The 15878-nt window shown below is 42.1% G+C and overlaps 1 protein-coding gene across 2 annotated transcripts in view; it reads right to left on the bottom strand.

Annotated features, from left to right (window-relative positions):
* ARMH3 (armadillo like helical domain containing 3) overlaps positions 1-15878 on the bottom strand; it is a 179152-nt gene that overhangs the window by 104681 nt on the left and 58593 nt on the right. For both annotated transcript variants that reach the window (XM_081822820.1, XM_081822821.1), the window contains exon 20: positions 13934-14022. In XM_081822820.1, coding sequence (XP_081678946.1) covers positions 13934-14022 — 89 coding nt within the window. The remainder of the gene's footprint in view (positions 1-13933; positions 14023-15878) is intronic.

The raw sequence follows: 15878 nt of genomic DNA, 5'->3' as shown, positions 1-15878 counted from the left end.
ATCGAGCCCCACATCGGACTCTCTGCTCAGTGGGGAGTCTGCTTCTCCCTCTCCCACTCCCCGTGCTTGTGTTCCCTCTCTCTCTGTCTCTCTCAAATAAATAAATTAAAAAATCTTAAAAAAAAAAAAAGAGTACAGGTGCTTAATACCTCGTTATTACCTTTCTACTGCCCATTCGCAACTTGGGAAAGACTCCCAAGTAGCTTCTCTCAGCATCAACTGCCTCAGCAGGGCCTCTGTATCTGCTCTCGTTGCTCTTCTCTACAGCTCACCTATCACACACCTTTTTCCCCTTTTCTCTGTTTCTGCCTCCTTTGTAGTATCGAAGAAAGAAAAGAAAAGAAAGAAAGAAAGAGAAAGAAAGAAAGAGAGAAAGGGGGAGGGAGGGAGGGAAAGAGAAGGAGGAGGGAGGGAGGATGGGTGGAAGGGAGGGAGGGAAGGAGAGAAACAGCACGTAACTGTCAACTAAAACTGTTCCTATCCCCCTCGCTCAGCTTTGTCCTCTTTAAAACTAAGATCTGAACATGGAATGTGATTGGAGCCAAGGGCACATGGGTGGCTCAGTCAGTTAAGTGTCCAACTCTTGATTTCAGCTCAGGTCATGATCTCAGGATCGTGAGATTGAGCCAGTGTCAGGCTCCCCACTCAGCAGGGAGTCTACTGGAGATTCTCTCTCCCTCTCCCTTTGCCCCTCCCCCTGCTCGTGCACACGCACATGCTCTCACTCGCCCTCTCTCTAAAATAAATAAATCTTAAAAAAAAAAAAAATAAAGAGAGCCAAGATCCCCTTTCTTTATGCAAAATCAGAACTGAAACAAAACAAGACAAAAAACACTGGTATAAATAATTAATAGCCAAGCTTATTCATAAGCTGTTATGGTATAGAGCTATGCATAGGATTTAACTGCAGGCCAAAGAAGAGAACAGCTTCTTATCAGACAGGGGCAGGTCAAGGACACTAGAGAACTGGCACTCAGGATCTCAGTGCCAATGCATAAGTAGCACAGAGCTCATCCTGGCTGGCTCCTGGCTCACCACTCTCCACATTCGCGCGTACACACACACACACACACACACACACACACACATATTTTTAGAAATCTGACACCACTTCGTGTCATCTGGGCACATGACCAGCCAAACTGTTCCACAGATAGTCACAGAAGTAGCAGTACATAGAGAGAAGAGTTAAGATAACTATAAAAGAGGTTGGTTGTATAAACATAACATTGTTAATTAGTCATATGTCTGTAAGAGTTTGGTATCAAGTACATGTTGTAGTCATTGTGGAAATAAGGGGAGCAAGATGTCCTTTTTTTAAAAATATAACCTTTTGGTTTACCATGTTTCCAATTTTTTTGAAGATTTTTTTATTTTAGATATAGAGGGAGAGAGAGAGAGTTGGGGGGGAGAGCAGAGGGAGAGGGACAAGCAGACTCCCCGCTGAGCATGGAGCCTGACAACTGGAGGCTCAATCGCACTACCCTGAGATCATGACCTGAGCGGAAACCAAGAGTCAGATGCTTAACTGATGAGCCACCCAGGTGCCCCTCCAATTTTTAAATAGTTTTTATAAGAGGAGAAGAGGCTAATATAAGCCCCTCCTTACCAAAGACTTGATGCTTAGTCTGAGATATTTCCAAAGAAGAAGGGCCTATGTTATAGTAACTCAACACTGTGTAAATAGTGTTGCCCATTTGGTGAGCAATGGCTGCTCATCCCCACAAAACAGAATGGCAGAGCTTACTGCAGAGAGTATCCTTTTAGATGCAGACAATCTTCGTAGCCGAAACCTTCCAGGCCTTAACAGACAATTCTCATCAGCTTCCATCCTCCATAGCCCCAGGAATGCGCTGCCCCAAAACGCCAATGCCAGACAGACATACCATATAAAGGAATGTATCATATCTTCTTGCTGACCGACAACTACAAGTTACTAACTGTGCCAGAAGCTCGCACAAAGTATCTCAAACCTTCCTCTTTTCTACTGCCCTCTATGTGACACCTTAAAAAGAGACTTAACTACAGAAGTCACCTGCCCCAAACTACGCTCGTCTCTTTTCAAAGGGAGAAACACAGTGGCCATGAGTGGCAAGGGAGGTAACATATATATCTTTTTAAAGATTTTATTTATTTGACAGAGAGAGAGAGAGACAGCGAGAGAGGGAACACAAGCGGGGGAGTGGGAGAGGGAGAAGCAGGCTTCCCGCGGAGCAGGGAGTCCGATGCGGGGCTCGACCCCAGGACCCTAGGATCATGACCTGAGCTGAAGGCAGACGCTTAACCAACTGAGCCACCCAGGCACCCCGGGAGGTAACATACATTAAGTGCCTGCTAGATGCTAAGCATTATGTAAAGCACTTAAAGTACATTATTCTCATCAAATCCCCTTAACTATCCAATGAAGAAGGTATTATTGGTCCCAATTTACAGATGACCAAATTGAAACTCAGAAAGGTTAAATAAGTTACTCAAAGCCACATAGCTAGTTGGAGCTAAACTGCATTAAGGGCAACATATTGGGAAGAAGGTCCATGAACTCCCCCTGCCAAGGTCTATACAACTGTACTGGTTCCTCCTAAATTTAAATTAAAGAAACATTTGTTGAGGGTGGGGGAGCTAGCTATCTAGGGTCAACACCTATATTTGCAATCCAAACCATAACTTTAGTCAGAACTCCACTGATCAGGCCCTCATATATCAAAGTGGCCAATGAAAAAAATCCTGTAAGTTCAAGTGCATCTCTCTCATAAGAATATGAGGATTTAAAAAAAAAAGAATATGAGGATTTCACCCCACTGACCTGGGACACTTTAACCTCCACACTCTCAAAAACAAGAGGTGAAAAGGAAGGACTCGAACAAGTATTTATACATCCATGCTCATAGCAGCATTATTCACAATAGTCAAAAGGTAGAAGCAACCCAATATCCAATAAACAAAATGCAGTGTATACAAACAATGGAATAATATTCAGCCTGAAAAAGGAAGGAAATTCGGACACATGCTACAACATGGATGAATCATGAAGACAGTATGCGAAGTAGAAAAAGTCAGTCACAAAAAGACAAATACTGAATGATTCAACTTATATGACTAGAGTAGTCAATTCACAGAGACAGAAAGTAGAATGGTGGCGGCCAGGAGCACGGGGAAGGAGAAATGTAGAGTTATTGTTTATTGGGTACAGAGAGTTTCAGTTTGGGAAGATGAAAAAATTCTGGAGATGGAAGGTGGAAATATTTACAACAATGATGTGAATATACTTAATGCCACTGAACTGTACATTTAAAAATGGTTAAATTTGGGGCGCCTGGGTGGCTCAGTCGGTCAAGCGGCAAAGATTGCCTTTGGCTCAGGTCATGATCTTGGAGTCCCAGGATCGAGTCCCGCATCAGGCTCCCTGCTCAGTGGGGAGTCTGCTTCTCCCTCTGACCCTACCCCCTCTTGTGCAGTCTCTCTAACTCTCTCTCTCTCTCAAATAAATAAATAAAATCTTTAAAAAAAAAGGTTAAATTTTATGTTATGTATGTTTTACCAATTAAAAACAAACAAGAGGTCAATGTTTTTCTTTCTACCAACACTAGCATGAGCCCCACAAACATCCATCCCAACTTTCTATAACCTCAGTGTTAAGTGACTAGCTAAAATGTACATCACGGTATACACAGCATGGAGTGCACGGCCAAACATGCAAAGATGTTTCCTCTTTAAAGGATGGGTTAAAGAAAAGGAGCCAAATATACTCAATCAAAAGAGAGCCACGGACTCTTGGGCAGGAATGCAAATTAAAAATGAATCCTGAGTAGCCTTCAAGACGACACTGTGGCAGCCTTCAGAATAATAATCAAAGTTCACAATCAAAGCCACCAATATACTTAAGTACCAACAATAGTCTAGGAAATCCTTAGGTATCCTGGATTAGACTCCTGATCTTTGCTAACTCTATTAAATGAGGCTCCAGATACCTGGCTCCAAATACTCTTAACCTACACTGAGTAAAAAATAAAGAAGCTATGTCAGTGAGATATTTGAGGTATTATATTATAAATGCAATATGGTTAAGTTGTAAGGAAGTGGGTACTCCATACACACTTGTTTCTTCATTGGAAAGTCTACCAGGCACTTTGAAAATTTTGTTTCTGGGCTCTTTTTCAGGAACTACAAATTGGCTGCAACTGCTGCCTCTTTTGACTCTATTAAAGGCACCAGTCAGTCTCACACTTAGCTTTGGCCTAACCTTCCCTTGGGGAGTCTTGCGCATCAAGTATGGCAACAGTGCATAGAAGTTCTGCCTTCTGTATGCAGATGCATGTGGAATATAAGATAGCGTGCAGGTTCTGGAAAGCTGAACCAGGAATAGGCACCTTGATGGTTCCCTGAGTCCCAAGTGAATTCCCAGAGGCAGCTGATCTATTTCTCAAATGGGAAGAGTTTCGTGTCATCCACCTAAGAATACTGCCACCTCACATGGGTCTCCCTCACCCCATAAGGAACCTTGTTTGCAGAGCTGTCCCTAACATCAATGTACCCCACATAATGAGGACTTCCCCAGATTTTTTCCTAAACTGCTTTGAATTCAAAGAGAGAGTAGCAGCAAATTGTGTTGCACGTAGAAGAGTAGAATGAATAATGGATATGGGAACTTCTCCAGGACTAAAACCTGTCCCCGACACTGAGGTAAAGCAGGTGCAGAGAAGAACAAGCCAACTACAGGAAGACACAATTACGTGGTAGCTCAGACGTCTGCCTCAGAGAAGCAAAGGGAAGGGTTAATTATAAAACCAAGTGAATGACATTTAAATAATATTAAAAACAGGAAGGAGACAGAGAGCCTCTAGCAGAGCACAAATGAATTGTCTCCAAAGAATCAGGTCAGAGAGAGCTGTCTGTTTGAACAGCTCTAACATACTATAAAGAAAAAGAGAAAGAAAGCAAAGACAAGACTCAACCAGGCCCTATTTTGTGGCCTGGCATGGAGCTAGGATGAGATGCCACAGATCCAAATCAAAATGCGCTCATTTGGGGAAATGGATAATTTCACAGTGACTGATACAAGAGAAATATTAGCATCTCACTTGCTTAGAAGAAAGGCAGAGGAACTCCAAGGACAGGCTAGAAATAGCACTAGTATAACAAGCCAATGCCTTCCAAACCAGAGAGGCACTAAAAACTCTAGCCAATTCCAGCATCCCTGGACAAAATCACCAATTACCCAGGGACACTGCCAACAATCAGCAGGCTCACTGTCAATCAGCAAAGTGGCGCAGGACAACTTAGAAGCCAACACCTACCAGTAGAATAATTTTAAAATACATAGGTGGCCTCTCAGAATATAGGCATCTGTCTGGCTGCAAACCCAAGCACCTCACTTGAAGAGGCCAATGAATCAAACAAGAAAATGAAATGGCTTTGGTTGTGTGCTATGAGCCTCTCCAGGTGAATAGAGCACAAAAGTTAGTACATCTGATGGGAGGATTCTGGGAAGACAGCAGAGTAGAAAGCACCAGGTATCTTTCTCCCTACCCAGACAATCATTGCAGGGACAGAATCTGTCTGATATTAATTATTTTGGAACTCTGAAGTCTGGTAAAGGTTTTCAACTTCCAGGGGAAGACTTGGATGGTAAATTTTTGTTAATTTCAGTCAATTTCAGCTCTTAGCACAGCAGCAGCTACACATCCCCCACCCCACCCCCCCAGCCATGTGGCAAGCAGCATGCACACAGCTCTTAGGAGGTAAGGTGGGCAAAAAGGAGCCTGTCCCCCAAATACTGGGGATCTGTGCTTGGATAGCTGGTTCCTGCTTCTGATTACAGAGATGCAGACAAAGAAGCAAGCCACCATTGTTGCTGCACCTCCTCTCACTGAGGCAAACCCATCCCCATCCAGGTAAGTTACATCCACGAGATTTAAAGGACCAGGTATGGGGCGCCTGGGTGGCTCAGCTGGTTAAACCTCCAGGTCATGATCTCAGGGTCTTGGGATCAAGCCCCACAGCAGGTTCCCTGCTCACTGGGGAGTCTGCTTCTCTCTCCCCACTCTTGTGCTCATGCTCTCTCTCAAATAAATCAATAAAATCTTTAAAAAATAAAGGGCCAAGTGCCCTCTTTTATCCACCTTCATTTTTTGTCTTTCTCCCTTTGGGAGGCAGACATTAAGACTAGAACATTCAAAAACAATTGCATAGGAGCGCCTCGGTGTCTCAGTCAGTTAAGTATCTAACTCTTGATCTCAGCTCAGGTCTTGATCTCAGGGTCATGAGTTCAAGCCCCCTGTTGCGGCTCCTTTAAAAAAACAAAAATCAATTGCATATACAGGGAAAATTAGAAAGTGATTGCACATGCCCAGGAAAAGGCTCAGAAGAGAGCAAAGAAGACACTAAGTTTACACTCAGGCTGAACATGGGCAGAGACAGCCTATAAGAATAAAAAAAATAAAAAAAAAATTAACAAAAAAAGAAAAAAGCAAACTCTGAGGAAGAGAGAATCTGATTTCTTGAACCTGAGAACATTATATTAAGTGAAATAAGCCAGCTGTAAAAAGACAAATACTATATGATTTCACTCATTTGGGGTGCTTAGTGTAGTCAAAATCATAAAGACAGAAAGTGGAACATGGCTTGCCAGAGGGCTGGCAAAGGGAGGAATGGGGAGTTCTCATTTAGTAGGTGAAGAGTTTTTGTTTTACAAGATGAAGAGAGTTATGGGCAGAGATGGTGGTGATGGCTGCACAAAAATGTGATATTTATTTTTTTTTATTTTTTAAGATTTTATTTATTTATTTGACAGAGAGAGACACAGCGAGAGAGGGAACACAAGCAGGGGGAGTGGGAGAGGTTGAGAAGCAGGCTCCCCGCAGAGCGGGGAGCCCGATGTGGGACTTGATCCCAGGACCCTGGGATCATGACCTGAGCCGAAGGCAGTCGCTCAACCGACTGAGCCACCCAGGTGCTCAGTTTTGTGAACTATACACTTAAAAACAGTTAAGATGGTAAATATTACATGTATTTTACCACACACACACAAAAAAAAGTCAGTACATCAACAGGCTACATTGCCTGAAGGCTCCACGCCCCTCTAGATGAATTGGAAAAAAGAACAAACTCTTTCTTCAAATGGAAGTTAAGTTCTGTGTTACATTTTCCTTGCTGTTGAAGTATATCTGCTTTAAAGGGAAAATAAGGTTCTCCACTATCTCCAATTCCCTGTTTACCTGGGGACACTGCAATTCTCACAGTTACACCCACCCTCTTCTTTATCATGAAAATGAGCCCTTATGTGAAAGTTCTCATATGGAACTCAGACTCTGGGAAATGCAGGATCCCATACACCTTATTCCTGCGCAGCTGCCTCTAACCACGCTCAGAAGCCAGTGCCTTCTAGGGTCCTATACCACCTACTTATTTTTTCCAACACTGCCCAGGTAAGAGAGAGCCAAAATTGTCACCCTTTAAGAAATCTAATAGTCAGTGAGACCACATCTCAGTGGAGGCATGTGATGTAGAATCAAGAACTTTACTTCCTGCCAAAATGTGAGAAAAACAATAAAAAGACCTGTCCTGCTCACTGAAGATCCAGGGAACAATGACACCTCATGAAACCAAATATGTTCCTTTAGAACTAGTACCGACAGAGCAACAAAAGCACAGCTACTCCTTCCTCTGTCTCTTTTAGTTGACAAGATGCTAATGGGCCTATGAGAGTTGACATTTCTCTGGATAGGAAGTGACTTCATGTGCAGAGAAAAGAACAGAGATTTCTCACTCTTTTCAGGGGCTTTTTGGAGGGAATCTTTTTCTCCCTCTAACAGGCTAAACCTGTTAGAAATTCCTATCTTTTGCTTCTGCCAAGTTTCTGAGGGGATGAAAGAAAGAGTCAAAATAGTATAAATTTTAGACTTAGCCAAATGTGGTGATTTGAAGGAAAAAAGAGTCTTCTGGCATTCTTTTTCAGTCTTAGGGCTTTCTACACTGCTGTATAGAATCTTTCATAACAAAATTATGGAAACAGAAAAATGCCTTCTAATGACCCTGTATTAAAACATTCTGAGAGAAACTGATTATCCACAGAAGAAAGAAGCCTCCATCTTTTTGCACATGGAAGCTAGAGCAGTCTTAATTAGGCACATCAAGCCTAGAATACATCTTGTAACATATTCCCCTACATCAGAGAAAATTTGGGGGAAAGAGGAAGAACAATTTAAAAAGCAATTTTAAAACAAAATAGCAACAGCAGCTGCCAAAATTCCTCTCCCCATCTACTCTAGCTGTTTACTGCTGTGTCCTTCTCTCCTCCCTATACCTTCTTCAAAACTAAAAGAAGCAATATTGTAGAGTTATATAAGATGTCACCACTGGAGGAAGCTGGGTGAAGGGTGCGAGAACTTGCTATACTATTTTTGCAACTTCCTGTGAGTCTATAATTATATCAAAATTGAAAGTTTAAAAATGAAACTAAACAACAACAACAAAAAAAGCTCACAATTAGAAGTTCAAAGAATAGTCCCTAAATCAGGACAGCTTGACCACCAAGCTGTCAAAGCTATACTTATACAAGAACACACAGGTCAGGGGCGCCTGGGTGGCTCAGTCGGTTAAGCGTCTGCCTTCGGCTCAGGTCATGGTCCCAGGGTCCTGGGATCGAGCCCCACATTGGGCTCCCTGCTCCGCGGGGGGCCTGCTTCTCCCTCTCCTACTCCCCCTGCTTGTGTTCCCTCTCTCGCTCTATCAAATAAATAAATAAATAAAATCTTTAAAAAAAAGAACACACAGGTCAATCTATGGCTCAGGTCAGTCTTTCCCTTGAAGATTTTCAGTCCTGTGTGACAACACTACAATATAACAAGCTGCCAACGAAAGCCTCTAAGCTCCCAGTCTCAAGGTATACCTAACCATGAAGTCACAGGCTTCTGCTAGTCATGAGAAAGCCAGCTGGATCCACAAAGCTGTGAGACTCTCTGGGTTTTCCATTTGTCCCAGTAGGTATCTAAAAGGTCAGGCCATGTACGATTTCTCTCTTTTTCACAAAGCTGTGAATGCTTTGGATGCTATTTAGCACAGTGAAGCTGAACAGATTGTTTTGGGGGCTTTGGGGGCCTTTCTTCCTACAGGGAGGCAAATGTTGCCTAGTGATCTGCATCTGAGCATAGGAGTCAGGAACTCTAAGTTCTAATCATGACTCTGTTCAGTATCTGGTTCCATGATCCTTAGCAAGGCACTTACCCTCCTATACCTCCACTCCCTTCCCCAACAAATGGTGATAAAAATAATGACTTATCACCCAGGGATGTGGCAAAGTGAAAGGGTAAGAAGGACGGTGATCCATAGATAAATGTCGAATATAAAATGTCAGTATAAATCTGCCTTTAAATCGACCCATGTTTTCAGACTGTGGAAAGTTACACTATTTAAATGCAGGCTGCCTCCCCAGTGCCCCTTCTGCCTGCAGTGGAAGTAAAATAAGCTGTCTCCATGAAGCTCTGTTCAGGTCTTTTCCTCTCTAACAACTACATGCTTCTCTCTAAACATTCTGCTCATTCTTTGGTTAATGGCTTGGAAACCATCAAAGTTTCCATTTTTACTTAGTTAAAAGCAATTCATGTATCTGTAGGTAAGGATGAAACAGACAAAGGAAAGAGAAATCACTCCCTTTCACATCAATAGTTCAAATAGGGGCGCCTGAGGGGCTCAGCCGATTAAGCGTCTGCCTGCAGCTGGGGTCATAATCTCTCAAATAAATAAATAAAATCTTAAAAAAAAAAAATTCAAATAAAAAAGTGATAAAGTCAGCTCAACAGAAACATGACAACAAACATCCTCCTGGGTTCTATCATCATTGTTGTTGTTCTCATTGTTGTTATTGTTTTGAGGCCCAAACACAGCACTGTACTGCTTTAAGAGAATGTTAATTCATCAATAATAGAAATTCTACATGTCCAGCTATCCATTTATTCATTCAAATGTTTTCCGAGCCCCTGTTAATAAGCCAAGTATGTGCTGAAGACAGAGCAATGATAAAAACAAAGACCCTGCCCTACAAAAACTTTTTTAAGAGGAAAGAAGGATATTTAAATAAATCATTATGCAGACTTATGCACACATAGCAAAACAGTGCAATATGCTAAAATAGAAACCCCAAGTGCCATAGGAAGACACAGGAAATAAAATATAGTGACCAAGGTGTTCCTTATCCCAAAGAAGTTCAGAGAGAAGATTGTGAAGCTAAAATTCCCAGGAGAAATACAGTATGATCAGTAAATAAAGAAAAAATATTAACACAGATAGTAAGATGTTCTGTGAAAACAGAAATAATTGGGAGGCCATGGAACCTAAAATTAAGACAGGGATTCTTTTTTTTTTTTTTTTTAAGATTTTATTTTATATATTTGACAGAGAGACAGCGAGAGAGGGAACACATGCAGGGGGAGTGGGAGAGAGAGAAGCAGGCTCCCTGCCAAGCAGGGAGCCCAATGCGGGGCTCGATCCCAGGACCCTGGGATCATGACCTGAGCCGAAGGCAGACACTCAACGACTGAGCCACCCAGGCGCCCCAAGACAGGGATTCTTAACACAGGATCATGGATGGCTTCAGAGGGTCCATGAACTCTCTGAAATTATATGCAAAATATGTATATGCAAATGGACATTTTTCTGAACACAAAGATTGTATCTTTCATTATATTCTCAAAGGTAAAGACCTATTTCCTAGGATCTTATCCTAAAACCCAGTTTTCTATCTCTATAGAGGATAGTTTTAAGACCTAATCTTTTACCCAAAACAGGAGATCTGGGTAGCCTAGAGGTCAGAGAAGAGCTTTTGAATTTTCCATAACTTGGTGAAAAATAGTGATTGCTAAAAAGAGGGCAATGAGAGAGGCAGGCCTTCTTCCTTTCCCTATTTTAGTTGAAGTTAGCCTAAATATATTTCCCCAAATACTCAGATACTATGGTGACAGGCACCATATAAACAGACAATGGCAGCAGGGAGAAGGTCAGGGCTTGTATCTGTAAAACCAACAGAGCAGGCAGGATTAAACCCCCAACTAATACAGCTGCCTCATCCTCGTCCACAAGAGCACACCTGAATTTCCATATGGGAATTTGTAGGGGGACCTCTGGTTACCTCCCCAATAACAAAGAGTGACTGCAGTCAAACAGCACAGGAATAAAAATCACCATTCGAAGTGCAGTGATACTACACACCCACATTCCAAACAACAAAAGGCATTTGGGTCCTAGCCAACTGCTTCCTAGACACCCAACGGCTTCTGTGTGTCCAATCTAACAACACACGCCTTCCCAGTTTTATTTATAAATAAAATTCAATTAAAGTTCTCAGCATAGTATGGGCATCTATACACATAAGCATATTTACCATGGTGAGGTTCATACACCTCCAGCAAATCCTTAAGTCTAGAAGGCAAAGAGTAAAAACATGGGCATCCCAACATATGAGGGATACTGCCAGCCAAGGGGTGGGTGGATCCACCATAACCACATTTATATTCACTGATTGCAATATTATATGTTATTATGGGCTCTGATGCATCAGATGTAGTATAGTATTTTGCAACTTTCCTTAACACCTGCTGCTCGGCATCTCACTGTGTATGAATACAGGGAGCCAGGGTTCCAGGAGACTCACCCAGTCTATATAGGAAAAGGACCTAACCTCACTTGGCAGAGAACTCTAGTACAAATGCCTATGCCTCAGGAACAAGAAGTCATCCCAGCATCACAAAGAATCCTCATATACATCTCCTCTCTACCTATCAAGGCTTAGGATGCCAGTCAATCAGTCCTGAAATAGCACATAATTACGAACAGAGCTGCACATGACAGAAAGTACTCAAAGACATAAAGTCAACTGACCAACATAGGATAAAAATGGTCTCCTGCCTCACAATTTCCTAGCCAGAATGGGGAAGTGCTAAGATCAAGAAAAAATAAATACAGAAGACATTCTTAACCTCTTTAAAAGATAACTGACTCTTTAAACAAAAATGATGGCAATGTATTTTGGGATTTTAACATATGTACCAGTAGGATATATGACAACAGTAGCACAAAGGACAGGATACAAAGTGGAGGAAGGAGAGTAATGGAAAGCCCTGGGCCCCAGGGAGACAGACCAGGGTAAATGGTAAAAGGCAATGCAACAGAACAACGAGGAAGATGACCACAGGTGATGAGGATGGGAGAAGAGCCAGACAGATCCTAGGGACCAGAGACAGGATGGCTAGGATAGAAAGGAAAGAAAATAGAATACAGGAAAAAATCAAACCAGAAGAGAATCAAAAGCAGGCAGAAACAACTATTACCACCAACTCGTTAGTACTACAATGGGTAAATTCATCCCAGTTATAGACATAAACCATTTGTACTTGTTATCAAGTCCTACAACTATTAACGAACATCCACAGATTTGGTTTTTTTTTTTTTAAGATTTATTCATTTGACAGAGTGACACATTTGACACAGTGAGAGAGGGAACACAAGCAGGGGGAGTGGGAGAGGGAGATGCAGGCTCCCCACAGAGCAGGGAGCCTAATGTGGGGCTCGATCCCAGGACTCTGGGATCATGACCTGAGCCGAAGGCAGATGCTTAACGACTGAGCCACCCAGGCACCCCCATCCACAGATTTGTATCATTTTTGTGTTTTCTCTTTAATCCTAAATTTTTAGAACCTAACAATCATATAACTATTCATGGACAACCACAATAGTCCTGTATATTAATAAGAATTGGTCCTACCTAGGAAATTCTACTAACTTTAGTCATTTCAATCTCTTCTGACCTCTGTAGATCTTCTGACATCCCCTCAGTCTCAAACTCTCACACAATCACACTCTTCTCCTAAAATACCAAAGTGCCACTATTACCACTTAGTGTTACTCTACTGTTCCACCCTTCACCACCATAGGCAGTAACTGCAAAGAACTTGCTAATCCATTAATTAAAGATCTCTACTTCCCATTATAGAGGACTAAATTTAGAAAGCCAAATTGGGTTGGGAGGAAACCATGTGTCACAACAAGTGAGATGAATTCCATGGAAGGGGGTGGGGTTAGTGGCCTGTTTCCTACGAAGCCTCTGACACTAACACACCCTCCTGTGCTGAGAAGCTCTTCCACGGGTGGGGCAACCATTCACACTATAATCATCCGAAGAAGACTTTATTGTACCATCAGGTCACCAAAGCCACAGGACCTATCAGCAAGCAAATGCCTCAGGGAGCATGTCTCCTGGCTTTCCTGAAACCTCCAATTTAGTTACACAAAGAAAGCAGTGGCAAGCCAGCATTAATTGTACCCTTAAAGAAGAACCACTTCCCACCTGCAGGGGTAGCTGTGACTTTACTGGGCTACCGAATGGACACAAAGACAAAAGTAAACACTGTAATTTGCTGGTTTTGTCTCTGGCACAGGGGGAGTGGTACAAGTGACACTGTCTGTAAACAGCAATAATGCCAGATGTAACACAAAGAACAGGATTCCCCCCCATCTCTCCACCCCCTCCCCACCCCCTCTCCCTATGACATTCCTCCAGAGATTACTCATCTTGAGGAAACACACAGAAGCCTCCCTATAGTCCATATGCTGCTACCACATGGAACTGAGGGAGAATCCAAGTTTGTACTGATTCCTCCTACCTCACTCTTATTCAAAGCAAGAATCATTAGAGCTCAAGATACATTCAATTGTTTTCTACCAGCTGACAAAAACATACAGGGAGAAGAAATTTGAGAAGTATGGAATAGATATGTGCCATGCCTACGTCTGGATAAGAACAAGGCTGAAATGACAAAAAGTGTAAATGAAAATAGAAGCATCCTAAACACACTAAAAACTTTTAAAAAAATTCATCTGTGCCTAGGCTTAGGGGCTCATAAAAGATCTAGGAAAAGAAGATGAATTCAAAAGAGAAAGTTACCTGACCAGAGTTCCCGCCAGGTGTAATGCAGGCGTACTCTACACTTCTTCTGGTAGCAAAGTAGTTTATGTACTACCTGAATGCAGCGTCTGTAACAGAGAAAAACAGGGATAAGCCTAAAAGTATGATGCAACTCACCACAGATAGCCTTTTCTTTAGCAAGGCAGCTTTGCTAAGGCCACTAAAGATGCTGGAGATGAATTTGTACACATGTAAAAGAAAGAAACTTCAACTTTTGATGCATAAATTGCCCCTACACACACACACACACACAATGCTTGTGCTAATTCCTTTTTTTTTTTTTTTAAGATTTTATTTATTTATTTGAGACAGAGAGAATGAGAGAGACAGAGAGCACATGAGAGGGGGGAGGGTCAGAGGGAGAAGCGATGCGGGACTTGATCCAGGGACTCCAGGATCATGACCTGAGCCGAAGGCAGTTGCTTAACCAACTGAGCCACCCAGGCGCCCGTGCTAATTCCTTTTATCACCAGGAAAAGAGGGCTATAATTGCATACAGGTCAGCAGTTCCTGTTGACTATTCCCTTGAGTATCTTTCCTCAGAGGAAAGCATACATCAATGGACCAGAATTAGACTACTCCATTCAATGTTGCAAACGTAGGATATCAAAATACAAAATTAAAGACCTTAAGTCTTCAGATCTTTTTTTTAAAAGATTTTATTTGAGAGAGAGTTGGGGGGAGGGCAGGGGAGGAGCAGAGGGAGAGGGACAAGTACATGCTGCACTGAGTGAGAAACACTACGCAGGACGCAATCTCAAAACCCTGAGACCATGACCTAAGCCAAAATCAAGATTCAGACGCTTAACCAACTGAGCCACCTACGTGCCCCTCTTCAGATCTATTTAAATTTGTTTTTAATTTAAATTAATTTTTAAAGTAAATTTTGGTTTAATTCATAATTAACTTAAATTTTATTTACATTAAAAGTTGGGGCACCTGGGTGGCTCAGTCGGTGAGGCGTCTGCCTTTGGCTCAGGTCATGATCCCAGGGTCCTGGGATCAAGCCCCGCACTGGGCTCCCTGCTCAGCGGGAAGCCTGCTTCTCCCTCTCCCACTCCCTCTGCTTGTGTTCCCTCTCTCGCTCCATCTCTCTCTGTCAAATAAAATCTTTAAAAAAAATTTTTTTTTTAAAGTTAAATCAGGGTGCCTCGGTGGTTCAGTCAGTTAAGCATCTGCCTTCAGCTCAGGTCATGATCCCAGAGTCCTGGGATCAAGTCCCACATCGGGCTCCCTGCTCGGTGGGGAGTCTGCTTCTCCCTCTACTCCTCCCCTTGGTCTGTTTGCATGTTCTCTCTCTCTCTCTCAAATAAATGAATAAAATCTTTAAAAAAAAAAGTTAAATTAAAAATTCACTCTTCAGTTGCACTAGCCACATACCAAATGCTCAACTACCACATGTGGTTAGTGGCTACCATAATAGGACAGCACAACATATAGAACTTTCCTATCATCACAAAAACTTCTACTGGGTGGTACAATTCTAGATCATTGGAATATTCAACATTACCCACATCACAATAACAAATATGTTTGGGAGAGTATTTCTAAATAAGCAGTTAATAGGTTGAGAGGAAAGACTTTTTAAACATTATAAACCTAACAAAAAATATTTTTTCATCTCTGATTGGGAGAGGGTTTTGAAAGCATAAAAAGCCATGGAGGATAGTACAAAGTAGAATACAGATGAAATTTACTTCCTAAAAATGAGTATTTTGTGTGATTTTTGAAAAAGTGATTACATTAAAGCCAAATCATATGGGAAATTACATTTGTAGCCAAAGACACAAAACCATTACTATGCTTAATGTATATGTTTATACAAATTGATAAGAAAAAATAGCATCCCGGGGCGCCTGGGTGGCTTAGTCGTTAAGTGTCTGCCTTCGGCTCGGGTCGTGATCCCAGGGTCCTGGGATCGAGC

The sequence above is a fragment of the Leptonychotes weddellii genome, chromosome 6, assembly GCF_054177405.1.
Source record: "Leptonychotes weddellii isolate Sample4059 chromosome 6, ASM5417740v2, whole genome shotgun sequence".
In the NCBI taxonomy this organism is placed as follows: Eukaryota; Metazoa; Chordata; class Mammalia; order Carnivora; family Phocidae; genus Leptonychotes; species Leptonychotes weddellii.
This window is presented reverse-complemented; position numbering and strand designations above follow the sequence as displayed.